General features: G+C 36.7%; 1 protein-coding gene across 4 annotated transcripts; it reads left to right on the plus strand.

The window, feature by feature from the left end:
* Nucleotides 1–5612: 5612 nt before the first annotated feature.
* nmu (neuromedin U) lies at nt 5613–18964 on the plus strand. 4 transcript variants are annotated; one of them, XM_043237592.1, is made up of 11 exons: nt 5613–5747; nt 10064–10276; nt 12337–12392; nt 12764–12811; nt 14087–14146; nt 14312–14341; nt 14629–14679; nt 15814–15888; nt 18203–18256; nt 18465–18521; nt 18740–18964. In XM_043237592.1, the coding sequence occupies exons 2-10, from the start codon at nt 10156–10158 to the stop codon at nt 18498–18500; spliced, it is 531 nt and encodes a 176-aa protein (XP_043093527.1). In that variant the 5' UTR covers nt 5613–5747; nt 10064–10155; the 3' UTR covers nt 18501–18521; nt 18740–18964. The 4 variants fall into 4 exon arrangements, with proteins under 4 accessions (XP_043093527.1, XP_043093526.1, XP_043093525.1 ...); XM_043237591.1 differs by having other exon boundaries at nt 18777–18964; XM_043237590.1 differs by lacking the exons at nt 14629–14679; nt 15814–15888.
* The last annotated feature ends 1958 nt before the right edge of the window (nt 18965–20922 follow it).

The following is a 20922-nucleotide window of genomic DNA, read 5'->3' on the forward strand; positions in this document are numbered from 1 at the left end:
AAAGTGACCCCAAACTTCTGAATGGCAACTAAATGTGTTTGTTCAGTATTAGTTGTCCTTTTATACATTTTTGTTACAGCTGATGCTCACCTGGACCTCTTCAAGTTCTTCCTCAAACTCTAACCACCCTTAACATATTAGGAAACCATAAGGCCAGTCAAGATCTGAGGCTTATGAAGATGTGGGCCATCTGGAGAGACGGGAAGCACACTTACTGTCTCCCTGCAGCTGTCGCTCTGTCCCTCTGTCTGGACATTCATTCATTCATTCACAGATCGCCACATTCAACTATGAGCATGGCAGGACTTGGTTACACCCAGCATATGGTTATTTTTTAAATTTGAATCAAGCACAAATGCCTAACTGCTGGATTTAATTTGAATGAACTGAACGTGTAGAAAGCATAACACGTGCCGGGATGAAGCATAACGATCATAATGGAATTAAAGCTTTCACATGAACCTCCCTCACAAGCCCAGCAACATTTTCTAGCACGCGCTCTGTCTTTCCATCAAGGAAAGCAGATTTCCTCCCAGTGCCCACGTGCAGGATCTGGACCTCCACACCTTCCACTGGAATGCATTTGTGTTTATTTTTACAAAAAAAAAAAAAAAATCACCTAAGCAGACGCTCACTTAACTTATTTAGAAAGACGAAATTACATATTGGTCGCGCCGCCGTTCACAGTCTCCCACATCTGAATATGTAAATAGAAAAAGTTCAGTCAGAAATAAAAATTCTGTCATCGTTTGCTCAGCCTCGCGACATTCAAAATCTTTTTTAGGGGTGTGTGTTTTTTTTTTTTATCCGAAGAAAATAGCGCGTTTGGGTTTTTTGGGCACGGCCACTGTCAGTTGTGCCACGGCAATTCTCCAAAAAATTAAAAATAAATAGAATATGACTAAATCTAGTGCCTTATGATGACTAAATCTCCATGTTGTGGTAAATCCTAAAACCCTTCAGACTGCGCTGGCGTCTCAGAACGGAACGGAACGGAACGGAACGGAAGGTTAACTGCATGATGCTGCGCTCTTCTGGTCATAATGAGTACTGTATGTAATGTAACACCGCCTATATGGCATGTTTCAACTCATCCGTTTTTATTTACCCAACCTGGCAGGTATACATTTATTAGTTAACGAAAATGATCTTACTTTAGCTGCTCACACAAAAGACGTCAAACACCGAACTTCATCTTGAACCGAACAAACACTGATTTCCAGTGACTGCAGTTACTTTCTACCCTGATTATCTCATAATGTATGAGTAAAAGCATGAAAAAGCGCGAAGTAACTTTATACAACCACTAAGAGGCGCAATTTAGCAGCTACTGTTGCAATTCAATCACATTTACCCGGTGTTTACACAACAAATAAAGCCATTTTGGATAGGTAATGTGATATTTTATTTCCTTTTGTATATTTTGGCGTTTATTCAGCATCCCGTTTTGACCTTGATAACTGTAATGTCTTCCTTCCACGTCTTTATTCGCGTTATGAAAGCGTATTGTCGCGCATTGTAACCTACTACGTCCGCATTTATAGTCAGATCATGCAGTGTTAAAAGCTCATTTGTCACATCCCATGAAAACATTTATCTTATTATGCAGACGGATACAATAGATGAATACAATGTCCAGGTTATTTGCGTAAAAAAAAAAAAAAAGGAGAGTCATTTAGCCAACATAAGGACGTAATGAGGGTGTACTGTGAATACGGTCAGTTAGATAATGGTAGTACCATTGAAAGGGCTTGTGCTACGACGCTGAAAATCTCTTCTTTCCAACAAATTAGCTAATGTAACAAGCACAACCCATGAAAAGAAGACTCAACAAACTTATATGTCCGGAAAGCCGAATGCTTACACTTCAGGGTGCTCTTTCCGCCTGTTTTTATGTGTGCTAAACAATGAACATTCGACAAAGTGTCACATTCGAAGATATAAAACACTTTCGTACTGCATTTTCACATTATAATGGCTTTTTCTTTTGCTTCGTGGTTTTTTTACTCCGACGTCCATGTTATGTTATATAAGTAGGCCCTAGTCAATATACAAAGACCAATGTTATTTCAGCATGTGCATTTAAGACTGGTTATGGTTATGGATTATGGTTGTCTGTTTACAAGAATGTCAGCTTGATATTAAAAGTCATGTTCACCCAAACACTATGCCAGTCGGGTTGAAAATGTGACATAAAAAAATTCAAGCACTTTTCACCGCAATCGATACGCAGCATCACCTGCCCTCGGCAACACTGATGATTCGTCACTTCGGTGGTCTATGTGCCTCGGCTTGCTTTTGGTAGTTGGGATATTGGATAAAAAAATCAAAACATTAAAATCAACACACAGCAACTGGCCGAATATGATGAAGGGCGTCAGACCATACAGTATCATCTTCCCAAATGGCTTTTCACACTGAAATACGTGAATAGGAGGAGGGTTGAAAGTGTGTTTATAATACATGCTGACTTAATGACAGGAAACTAAATATTGATGTCGGATAAGAGAAATCAGAATGAAAGAGGAATCAGAACAAACCACAATCATAGTCAATGACTGTAAGGCACAACTGACAGATCAATCGTTTATAAGCCCGTAATCTCTCATGACTCCCAAGAATAGTTTTGAGGATTCATAGAGAAATTTGTGTTATGTTTCTTAGAGGTTTAGTATTGCACTTTGGTATTGCACTTTGTATCCACCTTATTGTGCAGTGAACGCATAGGCCTAAGCTATTTTCTGTAAATATGTGAGACTTATGATTCTTTACAAGACCATTCACCATTCGGATCAACCAAAGATGTTGATAATGTATATTGGTATTATATATAAATATATATTAAATATATTTCTTAAATGATGCTTGTATGCTTGTTCGGTTGTTTTGGGGTTTATAAGAAAAGTAAGAAAAAAAATAAATAAATATAAAATAAATAAAAATATATATATATATATATACTATATGTATGTATATATATATATATATATCAAAATACATGAGTACACCCACACAGATAATTATTTGACAGAACTATATATATATATATATATATATATATATATATATATATATATATATATATATATATATATATACACACAGTGTATATACTGTATACACACACACACACATATATGTATATGTTTATGACACAATACATTTAATTTATTTTAATTATGAAAACAGAAAATAACCACTGCTAATTAAAGTAATATTATTGCACATTATAAAATATTTATATTATTACTGCAGGCCTTTTTCCACATGCTAGTCGACCATCTACCCTGAGTTTGTGGGCACTCTCAACACCTACCCTGAGTTTTTTTTTCACACAAAACATGGGCACTCTCAACACCTTACACATCATTTCAGATGAATTAAAATACTTCAGGATTTCTTTTAACACGGAAGGCAGGGCACAGGGAGCATGTTTAAAAAAAAACAAATACACATATTTTTTTCCAATCATACAATACGTAAAAAGCCAATTTTCCTCAGCCCTGCTGTATCCTACTTTTGGGGATACTAGAAGGACCAAACACCAGGTAGGAAAGATCCCTGTGTGTTACGGGATCACGGTCTCAAAGTAAACAAACTGTAGAAGTAAATTTGTGAATATGTTCCATTAATCACTGAAACAGCAACTCATTAGATCTAGTTTGTAGGTAATCTCCATCAAGAAATATATCACCCGCAGCAGAGGAATTGCTTATTTCCCCAAATCTCAATCAAAAGGCATTTTTCATAGTTTAAATTTCCGCCATGCTGCATTGCTCGTTGTTCTCAGACTTATTATAAAGCATAAAGAATACGTCTCTAATCATCCTGTGGCCACAATTGCACGCACTAATTACACAAGTGCCCATTTTTCACTGAGTGCAATTTTATTCTCCGATCTGAATTTACGCTTTTCTAATTGCTTTTTATCTTCCCCGTTCACTTTGCATTCGCAACTCACCTCAAACTGTAGTTTTCATTTTTCGAGAGACATGAAATGTTAGTAGGTTTCGCGTTAGCGCAGCTCATGATAATGCAGTAGGGGAGTAGCAAAAGTAAAAAAAGCTGGAAAAATGTACCAGTCATTTGAGTTATTATAAGCCAGTATGCATGCTTCTCTCAAAGCCTCTTTCAACATTTTATCAGTCTCGTGGAGCCCCAGGGGCTTCTTTGAAATTGCATAACTTACTCAATGTGACAATCGTCACCGCGTTCACCGTTAAGAACAACATTGTCACTTATTTCCCAAGTGGTCAATTTCTTTCACAGTGAGTTTTTGAAGGCCTAGATCAGCCTTCTTTACGTTTGTAAAGATAAAGAGTTGTCTGTTCAGTCTGACACGTATAAAATATACATTCATAAATGGCTGTGGAGGTCTCTTTTTTTAAAAGAAAAACTCATGACTAAAAATGATCGCAGAATGTTGGTTTTTGATCAAATTGGAAGGCACTGAAATGAAAACAGCCGCGAGCAGCAACAGTGAGGTTTAAAGTCGTCATACGCAGACAGATCAGAAATGTGACTTGTGTGATCTGTGCTTCATGAATTACATGATTTACAAATGGGACAAATTGTCGCTGTGATGCCACCTTCAAAGTAGCTATCGCACAAGGAATGCCATTGAAGACCAAGGGCAGACTTTTAGTTACTTTATCTTTAACGTTACAGTTGGCAGTGCAACTTCTTGCTTGAATATGAGGCTGCTTCCAGTTACACTTTTGTTATTTCTTATTCTTATTCTGGTATTTGTTATTCTTCTTAGTTACATACAGACCTGATTTGTTATGGTATCTGCTTCAAAAAATGCAAAGTTCTTCAACAGCAAAAATATAGAAATATAGATACCACCGGCTGAGCATTTGTTTCTTTTCTTTTCTTTTATTGCAATCTTTTAAACAATAAACACAGAACACATGGAAAGGCAATTAGCCTTGAGACTATAAAGTGCTGCTATTATGGGTAATAAAAGGTTCATATTTTGGTTTTGGGAGTCCCAAACAACAGGTTGACATGCAATAAAAGTCAAAAATCACTTTCATTTTCTTATACGCCTAATGTGCATTCATTCTGACCTTATTTAAACCCCTCCGGTGACTGGTCGATTTCATTTAAAACAGCGGTTTCCAGCTGTTTATCGACCCAAAAGCGACACGTAGTGGCAAAGAATAGATTTGCATTTACATTCAGACCAACACGAAAATCAAGTTTTCCCAGGTCTCCGCGTGCAACGAAGACTTGGGACTCGTTTCAGTGATTCAGAGTCGACTCTTTCTTTGCGAGACAATAACTTTAAACACGGTGCACTTTCAAATTTAAACTTTGCAGGATGTTTTCGTTCACTTAGATCCGTGATACACACTGCATGAAAGGTCATTTTCAAAATCCATAATAGGGGGACTTCAGTCAAATCAGTAAAAGTAAATCCCAGCTCGCACTGTGCGATTTTGGCCAAGATTTCGTCTTCTGAGACACATTTGGAAAATCCTAAAATATTCCTATAATCAAGATTTGGCAGTGAGACTTCTCCTGCGACGAACATCAAACTGTTTTTCAAGACATGATCAGAATTAATGCTAGTGTTTTCTTCATATTCAAAGGCCCTACGGAATGAAGGATTTCGCAGGGAACGGCTCCTGGGCGCTTTGGCCCCCCAGATGCATGATGACGGGGCCTCCATACGGACACGGGGTGATGCTTCAGTAAGGCACTTCAAGTAACTCCAGCTCCCTTTCAAAGCTCTCACCCCGGTGGGTAAACCCTTCTGAATGGAACGCAGGGAAACTCTGCAGGGACACCGGTCCTCCAGGACCGGACTAAAGCGTTTCTTTTCTGCAGAGCACACTGCCTAAACTCGTTGTCCGTCTAAAAAAAAACAACACAGCCTCTAATTAGTACTTTGAAACATCAGTGTTTATTCCCTCAGCCCGGAGTTCCCTCTCTAATGCTGCAGCCGTGCTCAGCGGAAGCATAAATTAGCAGCTTATCAGATGCGGCTACATTGTGTGCAGCTGCTCTCGACCCATTGATTTTCCAAGATTGCGGTGAAGTGGCAATGACATAAAGTCAGTATCTTGCCATATTGATAAGGTTAATTACTCGGTCTCTTTTCACTGTAAACAACGACAGAGGAGTGTAAAAGATACTACCATTTTCACATTAAAATAAATGACTGTTGACTTTTATAAATGGGCACGAGTAAAAATTCATGTTATAAAAGATGGCGATGTTTTTGTCTGAAAGGCCTTGGATGTATTTTTCAATATAAAAGCACAACGTTTTAAAAACATTTCAGCTGTACAGAAATAACATCAAGGGCTGTTTTATTTCATAATGCTAACTGAAAATTCGACATGTGTTTTGATAATCATCGCACATAAGAGCTCTTTACGTGCTGTATGTTAAGAGTCAGGCACAACTTGTACTCTAAATGGCAAATTACCCTATGTCTGACATCATATTGATCCAACAGACGTAACTTTGTGGGTTAAAACTGCTGGGCGAATGAAACACTGTTGGGGAAACATGTTTGGGAGCGTGTAGGTGGTGTTGTAGGAATGGGGGGTGGACGTATGACAGGAGAGATTAACGCTGATAAACTTGCTGTGTGAGTCATACTTTAATCACTTAGCTTGAAGCTGAGTCACATTTTTCCCATGGTGCTCCTGGGTCACAGAGACACCAAGTTGGCCAGTAAGTGAGACGGTAGACTGTGTAAGCCATCCACTAACCTGAAGCTACTGCACTGCTACTGTAGTGTAAATAAAAAGAATTACAGACATGTGGTCCCCTAATGTTTTTAGGGTTTAACAGTTACAGTACAATCACCATCCTCTTATCTTTTTTACGGTCCTATAATAAAAGACTGAAACAAGACTGAATTAAGTTTTTTTTAATTTTTGGTTAACTACAATTTTAAAAATGCACTTGCAAATAGGTTTTCATTTATGTTTCGCTGGTGGATTCATATTAGAATCCATGCGCAAGGGGAATTTTTATCCTTCAATAATTTATTACAAAAAAGTGATAGGGTCCAACAGAACAGTTATTTAATAATACTGTTATTCATTAGTTTTGAGTTAAATTGAGTTTTTGATTAAAAAACTGTTCAGTTGCTTTTTAAATTTGTAAGAGCTAGGCTTTGGAGAAAAGCATTTTTGCAATGAATACATACGTATAAAAAAACACACATATATATAAAATATGCGACACATTAGTGTAAAGAAATATATGCAATTTCCTTTCAAGCGTAGATGGAAAACTACATGGAAACCCTGCATGCGTGTGACTCACTTCTGACTTTGGTGATTAACAATTGCTCATGCTAATGTAACTGAATCACACATTCATTTTGTTAATGCGCATTATATGTGTTTCCATCTCACCTGTCTGTTTTGACTGCAGCGTGGTTTTCAAGATGTTCTTCTTTGATTAATCCTCTTAATTTAATTCCTACCTCATTCATCTCCTGCCCCTCTTGCCAAATAAATTATCTCTTTAACCTGTGCGAAAGCTCTCGTTGTATTTATTTCAGGCCTCCCGAAGCCACTAAGTCAGCCAGTCCCAATCCCCCAAAACTCCGGCAATAACCCTCTTGTAAAGGATATTCGCTGATTATTTATTCACTTTGATATTTAGCCGATATTTCCCAGTGGCGCTATGCCTAACTGTGTATCAAACCGCGCTCTCCCGCGTGCGTCATGACGAGCGGCGACAGACACACGAACTCAGCACACCTTCCCTAGGTGTACACATTGAGATACATGTGTCTTTGCATCTTCGCATGACTCAAACATAGAAATATTAACGATCCCGTTGATCAAATACACGCATACACACGTAAGCCCCGACATGTGAGGCCATATCCTTATTTTGAGAATCATACTTTAGAGCTCTTGACACCAAGATGCTTGACATTATCATAACGAGGAGATATTAAATAGACACTGGTGCAATCGTATTATCTGTATCTTCATCCAACTCAAGGGAGTTCCTGCCACCCCCTCCCCACCCTCCAAAATAGGAAAAAGCTGATTACAAAAGGTTGAATTTAGGCTTTTTATTCTTCCGTGACACATCCTTCCTCTTCCCACTTAATTGGAAATCCAATAAAAGTTACAAAAAATATCTACTATTTATTTCGATAATGTAATATAAGCACTCTCGAGTTGACATCAAGATCACGTGATCACACAATTTCTTTTTTGTAAAATTACAAAAAGTACATCGAGGCCTGTTGACTAAACCTAGTTTTTTCTTTTCACAAACAGCATTAATATGGGATGTAAATTCTTGTATAGCTCATATCCGTCGGATTCATACAGTGATACTTTTCTTGATGAAGTCCTAGGTGGCATCTGTGCAGCTGTATATTTATCAGATTTATCAGACTACCGCAAATTATACATTTTTTTAATTTAGCCAAATCGTCCTCAGTGGTAGTGCTTTTAGTGTTTCTGTTTACACCAGAGGCCATATAATATTTGCATATAAGGCCATGCCCCAATGAATAATTCAATTATTTCCAGCGTTTGAATGTGTACTGGCACTTTAGACCAAATCTCACGGTTTCAAGCCAGTTTGACGACTCGTAAAGCTAGTTCTGGTGGTGCTTGTGCTGTTACGTTGCTTTTGCCTAACCACGCGTCAGCTGATGGTAATAAAAGTATCCCGAGGTAGACTGCAGTTTGCTAAAGCAAGGACGCTGCTAAACTGCAATCATGTGTTTTATGAATAGATTTAAAAATGTATGAATAATCTTCATTTATTTTTAAAATTAGGCAAATTGTTATTTCCTGGTGTTATGTCAGATGCACAGTGATTGTGTGGCTCCCTAGACCTCGCAGGCAACATGAAATGATTTGTATGTTTGTCTTATAATGTTTTGCTCTCTCTCAGGTCATGTACAAACTACGCTGGTGCATCAGATTCCCACTTTGAGCACCAGGAGTTAGTAATCATGGATTCATAAGGGAAATACATTTGAAAGAAATATAAGAAATTTAATTTTCTGTGCGGAATAATTTACTCTAAACCTTATTTATAGCCCTTTAGGTTTAGTGATCATTAGATATGCCTAAAATCCAGAGCAAAAAGGATTCAAAGTGCAATCACTGACATGTCAAGATCTTTCCAGAAATGATAAATGAGTTTTATTAGTTTGTAGATAATGTGTAAATGAACATTACTTCCAGGATTTACACAGAATTTTTTTTTTTTCATGTCTAGAAATTAGGCCTTCTGTTTAAATCTTAGCATAACATCAGTCACGTTGACATTTCCACATTTACAGAATCTTCAAGATTTTGGTTATTGGACTCTGGATCTCAATCTTAATTAGGCCTTTAGGCAATCCTGTGGTCTGTTTTTGAACGGGCTTTGTATCTCAGGAGGGGCATTGTAATGCTAAGGGGTTAAACCAGGGGTCATCACACTTGATCCTGGAGGGCCGGTGCCCTGCGGAGTTTAGCTCCAACTTGCCTCAACACACCTGCCTGGAGGTTTCAAGTATACCTAGTAAGACCTCGTACACGCCAAAGACCATTTTTGAGATTGGGTAGATTCTTACGGTGTGGAGAAAACCGATGGATAGCTTCGAACACATTCAATGTTATTTTACAGTGTTACATTTTCAGCGTTTACATTATTTCCCCCTTTGTTTTGCCCATAAACACAAGAAGCCCGAAAAATCGTCCTCCGCTTCGATATAACGTGTTTGTCTAGTATTTAATGACGGTTGTAAACCAGAGGAATTACCACATGCATATTTAATGAATCTTTAATAATGTGCAGAACAATATTTTATTCAACGTTTTTCTCTGCCGTGTGGTCCAAATGATAAAGCTGGCGTCAAACAAAATGAAACATTTAAACCGGGAAGTTTAAAATATTCATATCTCATCTCAGCAAATATTTTGTCATACAACAAGCGATATGTAAATAAAATTCCCTGTTAAAAAATGCATTAGGCTACTCTTTGCCTGCGACCGTATGTGGAAGTTGTCCACTTGTCATTTGTGCAAATGAATCACGTGCCGGGGCTAATACATCGTGACGTACTTTGCAGGTCGATTTACGAAGAGGGTGTGTGACTCTGAGAGTTCATAATGCTGTGCTGTAAGTCAGAGTGAGAAAGCAGAGCGGCAGACGCACGAGAGTATGAGGAGCAGCAGTCAGTGTGAACACGGAGCAGCTCAGAGTCAGAGCGCCATGAGCCCAGCACACAACTCAGCCCTGATGCTCGCTGTCCTCTTCATCTCCTTCATACCCATCACCACAGGTAAGACTCTCCTGTCACTCGACTGATATTAGAACGACTTAGCTGAAGTTTAGTGGGCTATATACATTCTCTCTATATAAAGCTGTTCATTACTTGCATTTTTAAATTACGTTTATTTGAACTTTAGACGGTAAATTTATCTTATAAAATGATGTTTCGTGATGTTAAACTGGTGTGCTTAAAGGAATAGGCTAGTTCACTCAAAAACTAACATTACTTTGCTCTGCCAAACACAAAAGAAGATATTTTGAAGAAAAGTTTGTATTTAGGCTGTTTTGGGTCACCATTGAATTCTATAGTAGGGAAAATACTAAGGAAGACAATGGTGACCCAAAACTGCCTGGTTACAGCCCTTTTTTTTTTTCAAAATATCTTTTTGTGTTTAGCAGAGCAAAGACATTAATAGAGATTTGGAACTACTCGAGAGTGAGTAATTGATGACAGATTTTTGGGTAAACTATTCCTTTAAAGTCCTAAACTGAAATAATTAATTTTGTACTTAATACACTGTGTGGCAGTAGTAGTACTAAAGTACAGCTAAAGATATACAGAAGTACATTTGGTTGTGCTAAAGTGGAACTACTGCAAGTATACTTCTATACACTTTAAATATGTTCAAGACGATAATATTCAGTCCTCATCGATAGTGATATTTTAGGTTTCTTGCATTGTGCACTGCTCCTTAATCAAGTTTAATCAGCCTCAAGCAATACGTCAGTAATAAAATTGAATTACACTTGCATGAAATAAATTTACTAGGGTAATTATATGTAAAATCAAACTTCAAAAGTCAAAAGATCAAGCAAATATTGCATTTATTGTGACAAATTAAATAGATGGAGCACATAAATATTGCAACCGGTGTTAAAAAGCAAATGTTGCTGTCCGCCACTGGATGATCTTCTGTCTTTATCTTGTCTTTAAATGGACTTTTTACCGATTTCGTGTTTAAAAATAATCTTTACTGAAAGCTAGGATCTCTTTAAAATGTGCTGCGTTTGTGTGCCGGCTAATAATAAGCAGGAATGTGTCACTGTAATGCATTAACTAAGAGCTTACTGCATAAACATAGGTCAGTGAATTCTGTTAAAGTGCCTTGTTAGGTTGAGACTAAGTAGCACAACATAAAATGCTGGATGTTTCCCAATAAACCTTCAAAATGAGTAAAACAGTATTACACGAATGAATCATTTTGTGAATAATCATTACACCACAAGGTTTAAAATGATCATCTGCTTGATCCTCTGCAGTATAAGAATTAAGAATTTGCTCTATACACCAAGAGCAATATCATCAAATTAGATTTTATTGTACAGTGGAGACAGAATTTTAATAATATAATAATAATGCCAGGAGGTTGTTGACAGATTAGTAGACTCATTTATTAATACGCAGATAAAGTTTTTCCATCATAAGAGACCCAGAAAGAAGGTCATGAAGACTCAAGGTTATGACATTAGATGAGGCTTTTTCCTCTTTTGGGTGGGTAGTGTCTTTACTATCATATTCTGCTTGTTTTTGACTAGTTACTGCCAAATGATCTCACTTTTTCCAGGTCTTAAACAGGTCCCATAAATCATTCACAGAAAACATCTTTTAACAATAATGGTCAAAAAGGAAAGCCTGATTGGTATACCAGATCAATAAAAGAAACTCAGTTAAATTAGAGCTTATTCCACTGAGGGAGGCGGTCAAAATCACCCAAAACAAGAAAATCAATAAGCAGCAGTAATTAATTTCAGATCTGTATAACTAAACCTCACAAGGATTACAGCTGTCAAGGCTTCCAGACTCATTTCACCGGCAAAGCTGTGATGCAATTGCAGAAAACCTCATGACACTGAAGATAGGCTCAGAATCGTGACGTAGATGTCACAGTTAATAAATAATGATGGCCAATAGAGACTTTGTAAAGTGGACAAATCAACATTATGTCGTGCGCAATTTAATGCGTCGATAACATTTTTCCCTATGCAGTGTTCATACGAATCTTTCATGTTATTAGTTTCACCTTATTATTATTGTGATGTATGTAATAATGATTTCCGCATGGATTGCAGGTGTTCCAGTGCTCTTGAATCCATCTTCAATAGAGCACGAGCAGTTACTAACCCAGGTGTGTATGATTTTCTGTCAATAGAGGTGCTTACGAGTTCTTTCATTTTTTACCGTAGATGAACTCTCCCAATAAATCACTCACACCGCCTTCGGTTGAACACAAACAAATCCCATGTTTGTTCAGTTTTAATACCTGTTAACCTTACCCTCTGAGGTGATGATTACATCTGTGCTTTGTTTACATGTGCTAGCTGCGTGTGCAGCGTGTGAGAAATGATATGGGCAGACCCGGGGGTCTAGAAGCTGGGATACGAAAGCATAGTTTAATGCGTGTTTATGGCCATTGGCTGAATTCATATTGAGTGTGCTCTTCGTATGTGTTGTCTGAGTCTACAAAAAAATGAACACTGCATTTCTCTTTGGTTGCAGATAACTGATCTGTGCTCGTTCTACCTCTCTGCAGACCCATCCTTTAGAGTGAGTAACACTGAATTGTTGCCATTTGCAGAATGGGAGAAACCAAACTGAGAGTGGATCGTGGTGTAAATAGAATAGAATAGAATAGAAATATCTGCGCTTTGTGCCAACAGATCTACACGATCTCATGAATCTACATGTCAATAGTGCGGCAAATAAAAATGAAAAATAGCGGTATATACTTGCAAAAATAGACTTTGGAGTGTATATGCTACTCAGTGGGTAAGAATGGGGTAGATGCGTAGTGTATGTATGCAAAAACTTCATATCATATATCATGTATCATGTGCACGCTGGCAAATTTCGTATCATATTCGTATCACTTCATATTGTATACGCTCCAAACACATGTGTCTCGTATATGCAAGAAAAAGTTTTGCATATATTATATATTATTATTATGCTATATTATTATGATTTTTCTGCATACTACTGACACACATTTTAAGGAGACAAGGTTAAACTGATTGTTTTGTGAAACCTAGTGAACCAAGTGAATTGTCCTATTAGAGTTCATTTAAAAGAATTTCAGTACAAGGCAGACTTATTTGATTCACTAATGTTGGTTGATTTAAACTTTTTTGTCAGCTTGTTTTCTTTTGATTAGATTTATATAGAGGTATATAGGCCACAGAGTTTTTAAGTGACCACCTATCAGTTGCTTATTAGCATGCATATTACTAGAATATGAAGCACATATTAATGCCCTGTTCTACATGACCTTATTCTACATCCCAAATTCTGCCCAATACCTAAACTTAACAACTACCGCACTATTAATAAGCAGCTAATTAAGAATTTATTGTAAAGCAGCTGTAGAAAGGGATATTGACATTATTCAGTTCCAGTCAGTTCATTTATTGATTCAGTTCGGGAAGATCTGTTAAAGGGCAATAATTAAAAAAAGGTTCAATTCAGCAATAAGCAGGTCAAATGAAGACGGTAGTGTTGTTATTCAATTCCATGTTGATTCATTTCAGTTCAATAACTCAGCTCATCAATAAACTAATCTGAAGCCACTGTATAAAGCAGCTCTACAGAGAGCTGACGCCGAATTATTTTTTCCCTCAAAACCTGAGGTACACGTGTTCAGATCAATGGGGCCTTCAACCAATCAGCTCCAAAAAGATACACAAAACCTGTGCTAATTGAAAGAACGCAAGTTTGACTCCAGAATTTCACAATAGTATACAAGCATTAAAAAAATGCTGATCGTTTTTGACCGGGAAGTTTGCCTCAAACTGGCCATTTACGTTTTCTTTTAAACTTTGCCAGACATCTGATGTCCTGGAGGACCTGTGTTTCCTAATGCTGGGATCGCTGCAAAAATCGGAGGTGAATATCATTTACATGCAGCCAGCACATGCAAAAGATTTGACAAATATTCTACACGTCGTCACCAACCTTTGTGTATTTGTTTACTAAATAGTCACGCATATTGGTTATCAGTAGGCATAGATGAATGAAAAAGCAACTATTTTTGTTTTTTTGTGCACGCAGGAGATCACAGCTCGAGAGACCAGCAAAAGGGTGAGTGTGTGACATTTGCAGTCTTAACTTAAGGTTGTCTCTTCAGACACATTCAGTGCAATGACAATTCAATGACACCATAACATCAGCGTCCTTTTATCTTTGTCTATTCATGTATGTTTGATTGTACTTGTATTTTTACACGGACAATGTCTTTTTTTTATGGATTATGGTGTCCTTTTTCATTCTGTGACGGTTTTTATGTTTTTTGTCTGTATTGGTTTTTGGTGTTTGCGTAACTTCTGTGTTTGGGTTTTGTATTTGTGTGTCTATAAATGTATGTGTAGTTTTTATTTCATTACACTAAACCGAATGGTGCAGGATTGTCAGATGGGACGGTAGGTTTCCTCACGGGTTGTTTAGTGTCTGTTGCTTTTAACACTCAGCCACTGTTGCTACGCTGCACTGTCTTCAATAACGCACCCGGCTGCATAATGTGATTAGAGATATAATACTCATTAATTAAAGCTCAAGTACTGCATATTTCCCTTTTGGGCCAAAGAAATGGAAAATCTAAATGTGATATAGCCACATTACCAGGATACTTGATAAAAAAAAAAATTGATAATGTAAGTAAGTACAAAATAAAATAAATAAACTAAAATAAACATAATAATAATACAAATGTCGATATAAAATATTGCTTTTACCTGTATATTATCTTAATGCTTCCACTAAGTCTAATAGCAGAAATAGCAGTAGTCAGATTTTTTTCAGATAATTATCATATTATCATCCTACTGCAGTATTTAAAACTACTTTTTAGTTCCCATTGCATGCATGTAATCATATCCCATGATTCCTCTTTGGCAGCATTCACACTTATGACAGAAACAGAAAATGATTCCATTTTTTTTTTTTTTTTTATAAATTTGTTTTTTCCCTAAAGATAACCTAATTTTTTATTATTTTTACAATAGACATTGCCTTGAATTTTTTTAGATTTTTTATTATTAATCGAATAAGTAATGAATATCAGACTTTTGGCGGCGACTCAAACCAGGTGAGAACCTAAATTCATCTCAACACCAATTTTTCCAATTTTAATTAACATGCCATTTCGTGTTGATGCGGTTTAGAGGAAGCGTTCACATGCCCATTCCTTGCATGCTCACCACTTTTCTTCTTACTTCATTTTACATTATTATTACAATATTTCTATGCCGGTTTTGAATATGCAGTCAAACGTACTGCATATTTGTAACACATTTCTCTATACAGCTGTCAAACGCTCCCTCACGTGCAGTACGTTGTCATCTGCTCTGGCATGGCCTGCATGTGATTGTGTTTTTTACTCAACATCAGTGCACCGTGTGTGCAAAATGAACACTGAGTCGCACTGAGGACGCACACGTGCATTAAATGAATCCTCTCTGTGACCCCTGGCCGGCCCCCAGGGACAGATGTTCATGGTTTTCATATCTCTCCATGTCTGTCTTCATGATATCTCTCTATATATGTGTATGTGTCAGTCTACTGTGTTGCACCCTCTTCTGGAGCTCATACCCCAGCTTGCCAGAAGAAGAAGCAGGAGAATGAAATTAAATGTATGTATCCTGCATGCTTACCTGCATTCAGTCTACATTAGCCCCGAGAACCACTAAATAGCTGCTAAAACAATATTTAGTTTGGGTAAGTGACTAAATACTGTGTGCCCAGGGTTGGTATTCAGACGTCCGGTTTAAGACGTTTAGCTGTAGTAAACATAAGAAATGATTCATATTTTGCCACCTAATTATGTAACTAAATAGCGCATACGTTCATGATGTTTTTTTCATGGTCTTGGAAATAAATGGAGCCCATTGGCCATTTGTGTTTTTGTCTCCCCCTTTTTCCGCAGAGCATTTCATACGTGCTCATCAAACTAAAGGTCATTGCACACGGAGTCCAACATTTTCATCTGAAATTTTCATAAGTTAGAAAATAATTACGACCTCACGTCGTGTCAATCATTTACATTTTTCTTTTTGTATTCGTCAACCTTTCCTATAAAAATACGAACGCCAGAATGCAGAAAATCAAAGCTTTATCTCATTTCTTTTTTTTCTGTTCATGACAGACAGTTTTGGTGGCAGTGTGTAAATGTGATTGGCACAACAGGAGGTATTTTACATGCTAAAATTTGGGATTCGGCGTTAAGTCTAAATTTATGCATTTTTTTTTTTTTTTATCTAAACGCTTGTTATTTATGCAAATACGCAGATCACTGAAACTAATCTGAATTTTAAATGACAGACAAAAGTACACTGCGTAAACGTGATTAACGCAGCGTGAGGTCTTATTCGTTTTTTAACATTTCTAACAACAATTTCTAACTCGGTGTGCAATGACCTTTACTCCCAGAACTGGTGTTTGGGGGAAGTGTGTTAAAAAACGAGGTTTTTGCCATCTTAGAAACCAGCGTACCACCAGTATTACTTTAAAACGAACAGCCCATTTAAAGGTCAAAAAATGTACGTACGGTTGCTATGGTAATTGCATGAATAGTTGACCAAAGCAGCTTAAATTTAGACGGATGTTCATGAAAAGTGACTGAAGTGTCTGTTCCTCTCAGTCCTCTGTGCTGCTTGATGAAATGCCATATGCTGTTTGATAATATCTCATCATGACTTAGCTCTAGGGCTTCTTTTCTGACCGTCAGTAATTGTTGATTTAATTAAGTGTTAAGTGTTAATTATTAAAGTACTAAGTGTTAATTATTATTAAAACAGACGGTGCGTGTGTCTGTGTTTATACACCACTACTGGAGAACCTATCTCTTTCTCTGGTTGATGCTGGAAATAAGGTTGTCGTTTTCACTAATTAATTATTAATTTTTTAATTACAAAATCTACCATTAGAAATTAGGTTGATATGATTTGTGTGCACGTGTTTAAAATAAGTATCTTATTTCCAAGAAGGCTTCAAAATTAAAAATAAATAAAATCAGCAATATTGTGATCTACTATTACATTTTTAAATGCCTTTTAATTCATGTCATTTATTCCTGTGGTGATATTTTCAGGTGATATTACTTCTGTCTTCAGTGGCACATGAAATCATTCTGATTTGTTGCTCAAAAAACATTTTTTTGTTATTATGAGTCAGTGCTAAAAATGGTTGTGCCACTTAATATTTTTTAGTGGAAAATTTTATATATTTTTTTTTTTTTGATGGACAGAAAGTTCAAAAGAATAACATTTTATATAACATTATGGATCATTTTTATGAAAAATAAAAGTATTGATTTATTACTTCCCAATTTTTTAAAAAAAAAAAAAAATATAATATATATATATATATATATATATATATATATATATATATAAATATATTTAATATATATTACATTATACATGTACTACATTTAGATTAAATGTAATATGTATTCATTTACAGTCATTTCTAATTTTAATATATTTTTTAATATATCGTTTAGTTTTTCTTGTTGTATTCAAAAGCATGAAATTCTACATTATGTAAGCTGTGCTTGTGCACATACATAGCTGCACGAGGCTGACAGGTGCATGCATGAGTTCGAGTCCATCTAATTGTATGTGCAGGATGTGAAATGGCTCAACCTTAGATTAACTGCTCCCCTCCATTTGAGAGGTAATTGTACGCTAAAAGTGTTATTGTGCTATAAGGGTAAAAGACAAAACTGCATAAGAGTAAATGACTGCCTCACTCTCACACAGGAAATGGTCCTGATGGATTTTGTTGGGTAGATAAAGCTCATTAACCCTTAACGACACTGCCGTCATCAAAGCCTTGATTCATCTGAAGACCTCTGATGACTGAGTTAGTCAAAGTTTGGTAGCAACATCAGAAAGTGTGGTGTGATATTTAGAGCGCGTCTATAACGGTTCGTTCTGTGCACAGGATGAGCTTCAGGGGCCCGGACGGATCCAGAGCAGAGGATATTTCCTTTATAGGGTAGGTTATGTTTTTTTACATGTGACTTATAGGTAATGGTTATAGTTTTACGCAATGACCAATTAATAAAAAAAGCGTTTCTAATTTTAATTAAAATTTTGAAGTTTAAACTAAAACACTGACGTACCTGCAGCACTTAAACAACGTATTGTTTAAACACACACTTCTCAGTAAATATTGTTTTTTTTTTTTTTTTTTTTTTTTGCAGCCACGAAATGGAAGAAGATCTGACGAATATGTGTAAAACAAAGAATCTTAAAATCAGGTACTTTATTATAATTTTTTATTAACACGTGAGAAAAATCAGTTAAATCTATCTTTCTACACGTGCACTTGGCCTAGACAGAGAGACAAGAGAAAACAAATACAGGCAATTCATATACATACCGGTATATATACTTACATAGGCCTACCGTACAACAGAGCAATTGTGTTTAATGACATTAGTACTTGAACTTAACCCTGCGAATGCATCTGTTCTAGACTAGCGTACCTGCTAACGTCTGACCAATGTTTTCAGCGGCGCCAGACCCCGTGATCCAGAGCCGGTCAACCTTAACACGTCACGTCACTCGTTCCAGAAAACACCCCTCTATTGAATTGTGATGTTGAATGTACGATCAGAATCCAAATAAAGTATTCCAACGTTCCAACGTTCCTGTTCGTGTAACTGTGCCGTGTCTTTTGAATTAAAAGCATTATAAAATATTTCATTATTGTGGCAGTGTGATTTTGACCAAACTCACTGTACGCGTGGAATGTTACCAAAGAACAAAGAAATAAAACCCGTTTTTTTTCCTCCCCCCCTCTCCATTTATTCATTGAAAGCGCTAGTGTGACTCTGGCTCTCTCTCTCTCTCTTTCTCTCGACGAAGGCTTGTTTTTGTTGGCGCGCTATCTTGCAACGATTAGCCAAAAAGCATTCATCAACTTTCGCTTCCGATCACTGCCGTTTTAATTGGATTTGTACGTCTAAACAGCATGTTTCACGAACTCCTTCCTTTCTGATAAACATCTCTTTATCGGTTTAGCGGAATCTTGCTTATGGTCTGTTGTTGTCATAAACACGTATAATGTATTTATTAAGCTGCCGTCGTGCTTTGAGGACGAACCGGGGGCCTAGAGTGGGTTACGTCATGGATCGTGACTGCGTTTCCTTTAAGAAACGTGACATCAACTAAAAGTGGGTAGATGAGGAAGATCACTTCGCCGGTTCCAGACGGACAGGCCCGGAGGGTACGACTCGAAACACATTAGTCCTGTAGTGGGTGTTTGTAGGGGGCTGGGTGTGAAAAGGGAAGCTTCGGGCTTGTGAAAAAACGTCGAACGCAATCAGTCCGAGGGTATGAGAGACGCACTGGATCTGTTCAAGCTTATTTTGTTATCATCTAATTTAGGTTAGAAATATAAACATAGCTGGTCAGTTTTAAATTGGAGTGAGCCTTGGCCCATGGTTACTTTCCTCTTGTGAAGAAGGCGTACATTTTTTATAATAGAAGCACAATTAGCTTCATTTACAGTTAATATCCATTTTCTCTTTCGTCCTGCATTTGATTTTTTTTTCTACGTCAGACATGCAACAACTAAAATTACGATGAAAGCAATTCATTTTTAAGTTAACCGCACATAGATAATAGATAATAATTTTTAAATAAAGGGCAGCTTAAGTGCACTTCAACTTTTAAAAAAGCTCACTTTGTAAACGGGTAACCCATATTTTGGTTTGTTTTCTGCTACACTAAAAGACATGTAAAGCTGATTAACAGTTGCTTGAAAAAAAGCGCAAGGTGGTGTGTGTGCTGTGAATTATTTTGCTGTGGTTCTAGACTATACATGAACGTGCATTTATTCATCTTTCGTCGTTCTCGGACAAAAAACAAAACCAGTATTCCTCAGTTAATAAAATATTGCCTAAACCGGCGATGATTAAGTGTGAAAATCCGTTGTGTGCTCAGCCAAACCGGTGGCCCAGTTCAACCACACTAATAAGCAAAAAGGATTTGAGAAGAAACTTTCCTCTCTTGCATCCAATTCTTTATGCAGTTCAGAACAGCAGCACGGCTGAAAAGTGTAAGCTCGTTCGTTTCACGTTCCCGCATGAAAAAGCTTTTATACTGACCAAAAATAGCACTAAACAAGAAAACCTATAGATGGGAAAAAAAAGTAATGCAAAGCCCTTGCGTAAAAAGAAACTAAATGCAGTTAATTTAATGCACTTTTTTAGGCTGTAACACGATATGCATTACTTTTAAAAGTAACCTTGACACTTCTGCATTTTAACATAAATGTAAACTGTAGTCCATGTTTATATTATTGCAATTAACATGCATTTTACGATGAGATCACACTAAAGGATATTCTTTTAAAGCATATTACTTCCTTAATTAAGTATTATTTCTTAAAAGTATAATAAAATGTACTTATTTTTTCCCACAAGGGAATAAAGATAAATGATAAACAAAGAAAACAACATTTAATATGATAGTGGCACCACCGTGTGGTTATTTTCCCACTGTATCATGTTATGTAGGCTACTTGACTTTGCTCCACTGGGTGTCATACGATCTCCACTCATAATAACAGCGCCTAGCAAACAGTCACATCGTTTTTAGAATGAAAATATGATATTCATTTCCTACGTATTCTCCGTCAAGAAAAACAGCAGT

The sequence above is a fragment of the Puntigrus tetrazona genome, chromosome 4 (genome assembly GCF_018831695.1).
Source record: "Puntigrus tetrazona isolate hp1 chromosome 4, ASM1883169v1, whole genome shotgun sequence".
In the NCBI taxonomy this organism is placed as follows: Eukaryota; Metazoa; Chordata; class Actinopteri; order Cypriniformes; family Cyprinidae; genus Puntigrus; species Puntigrus tetrazona.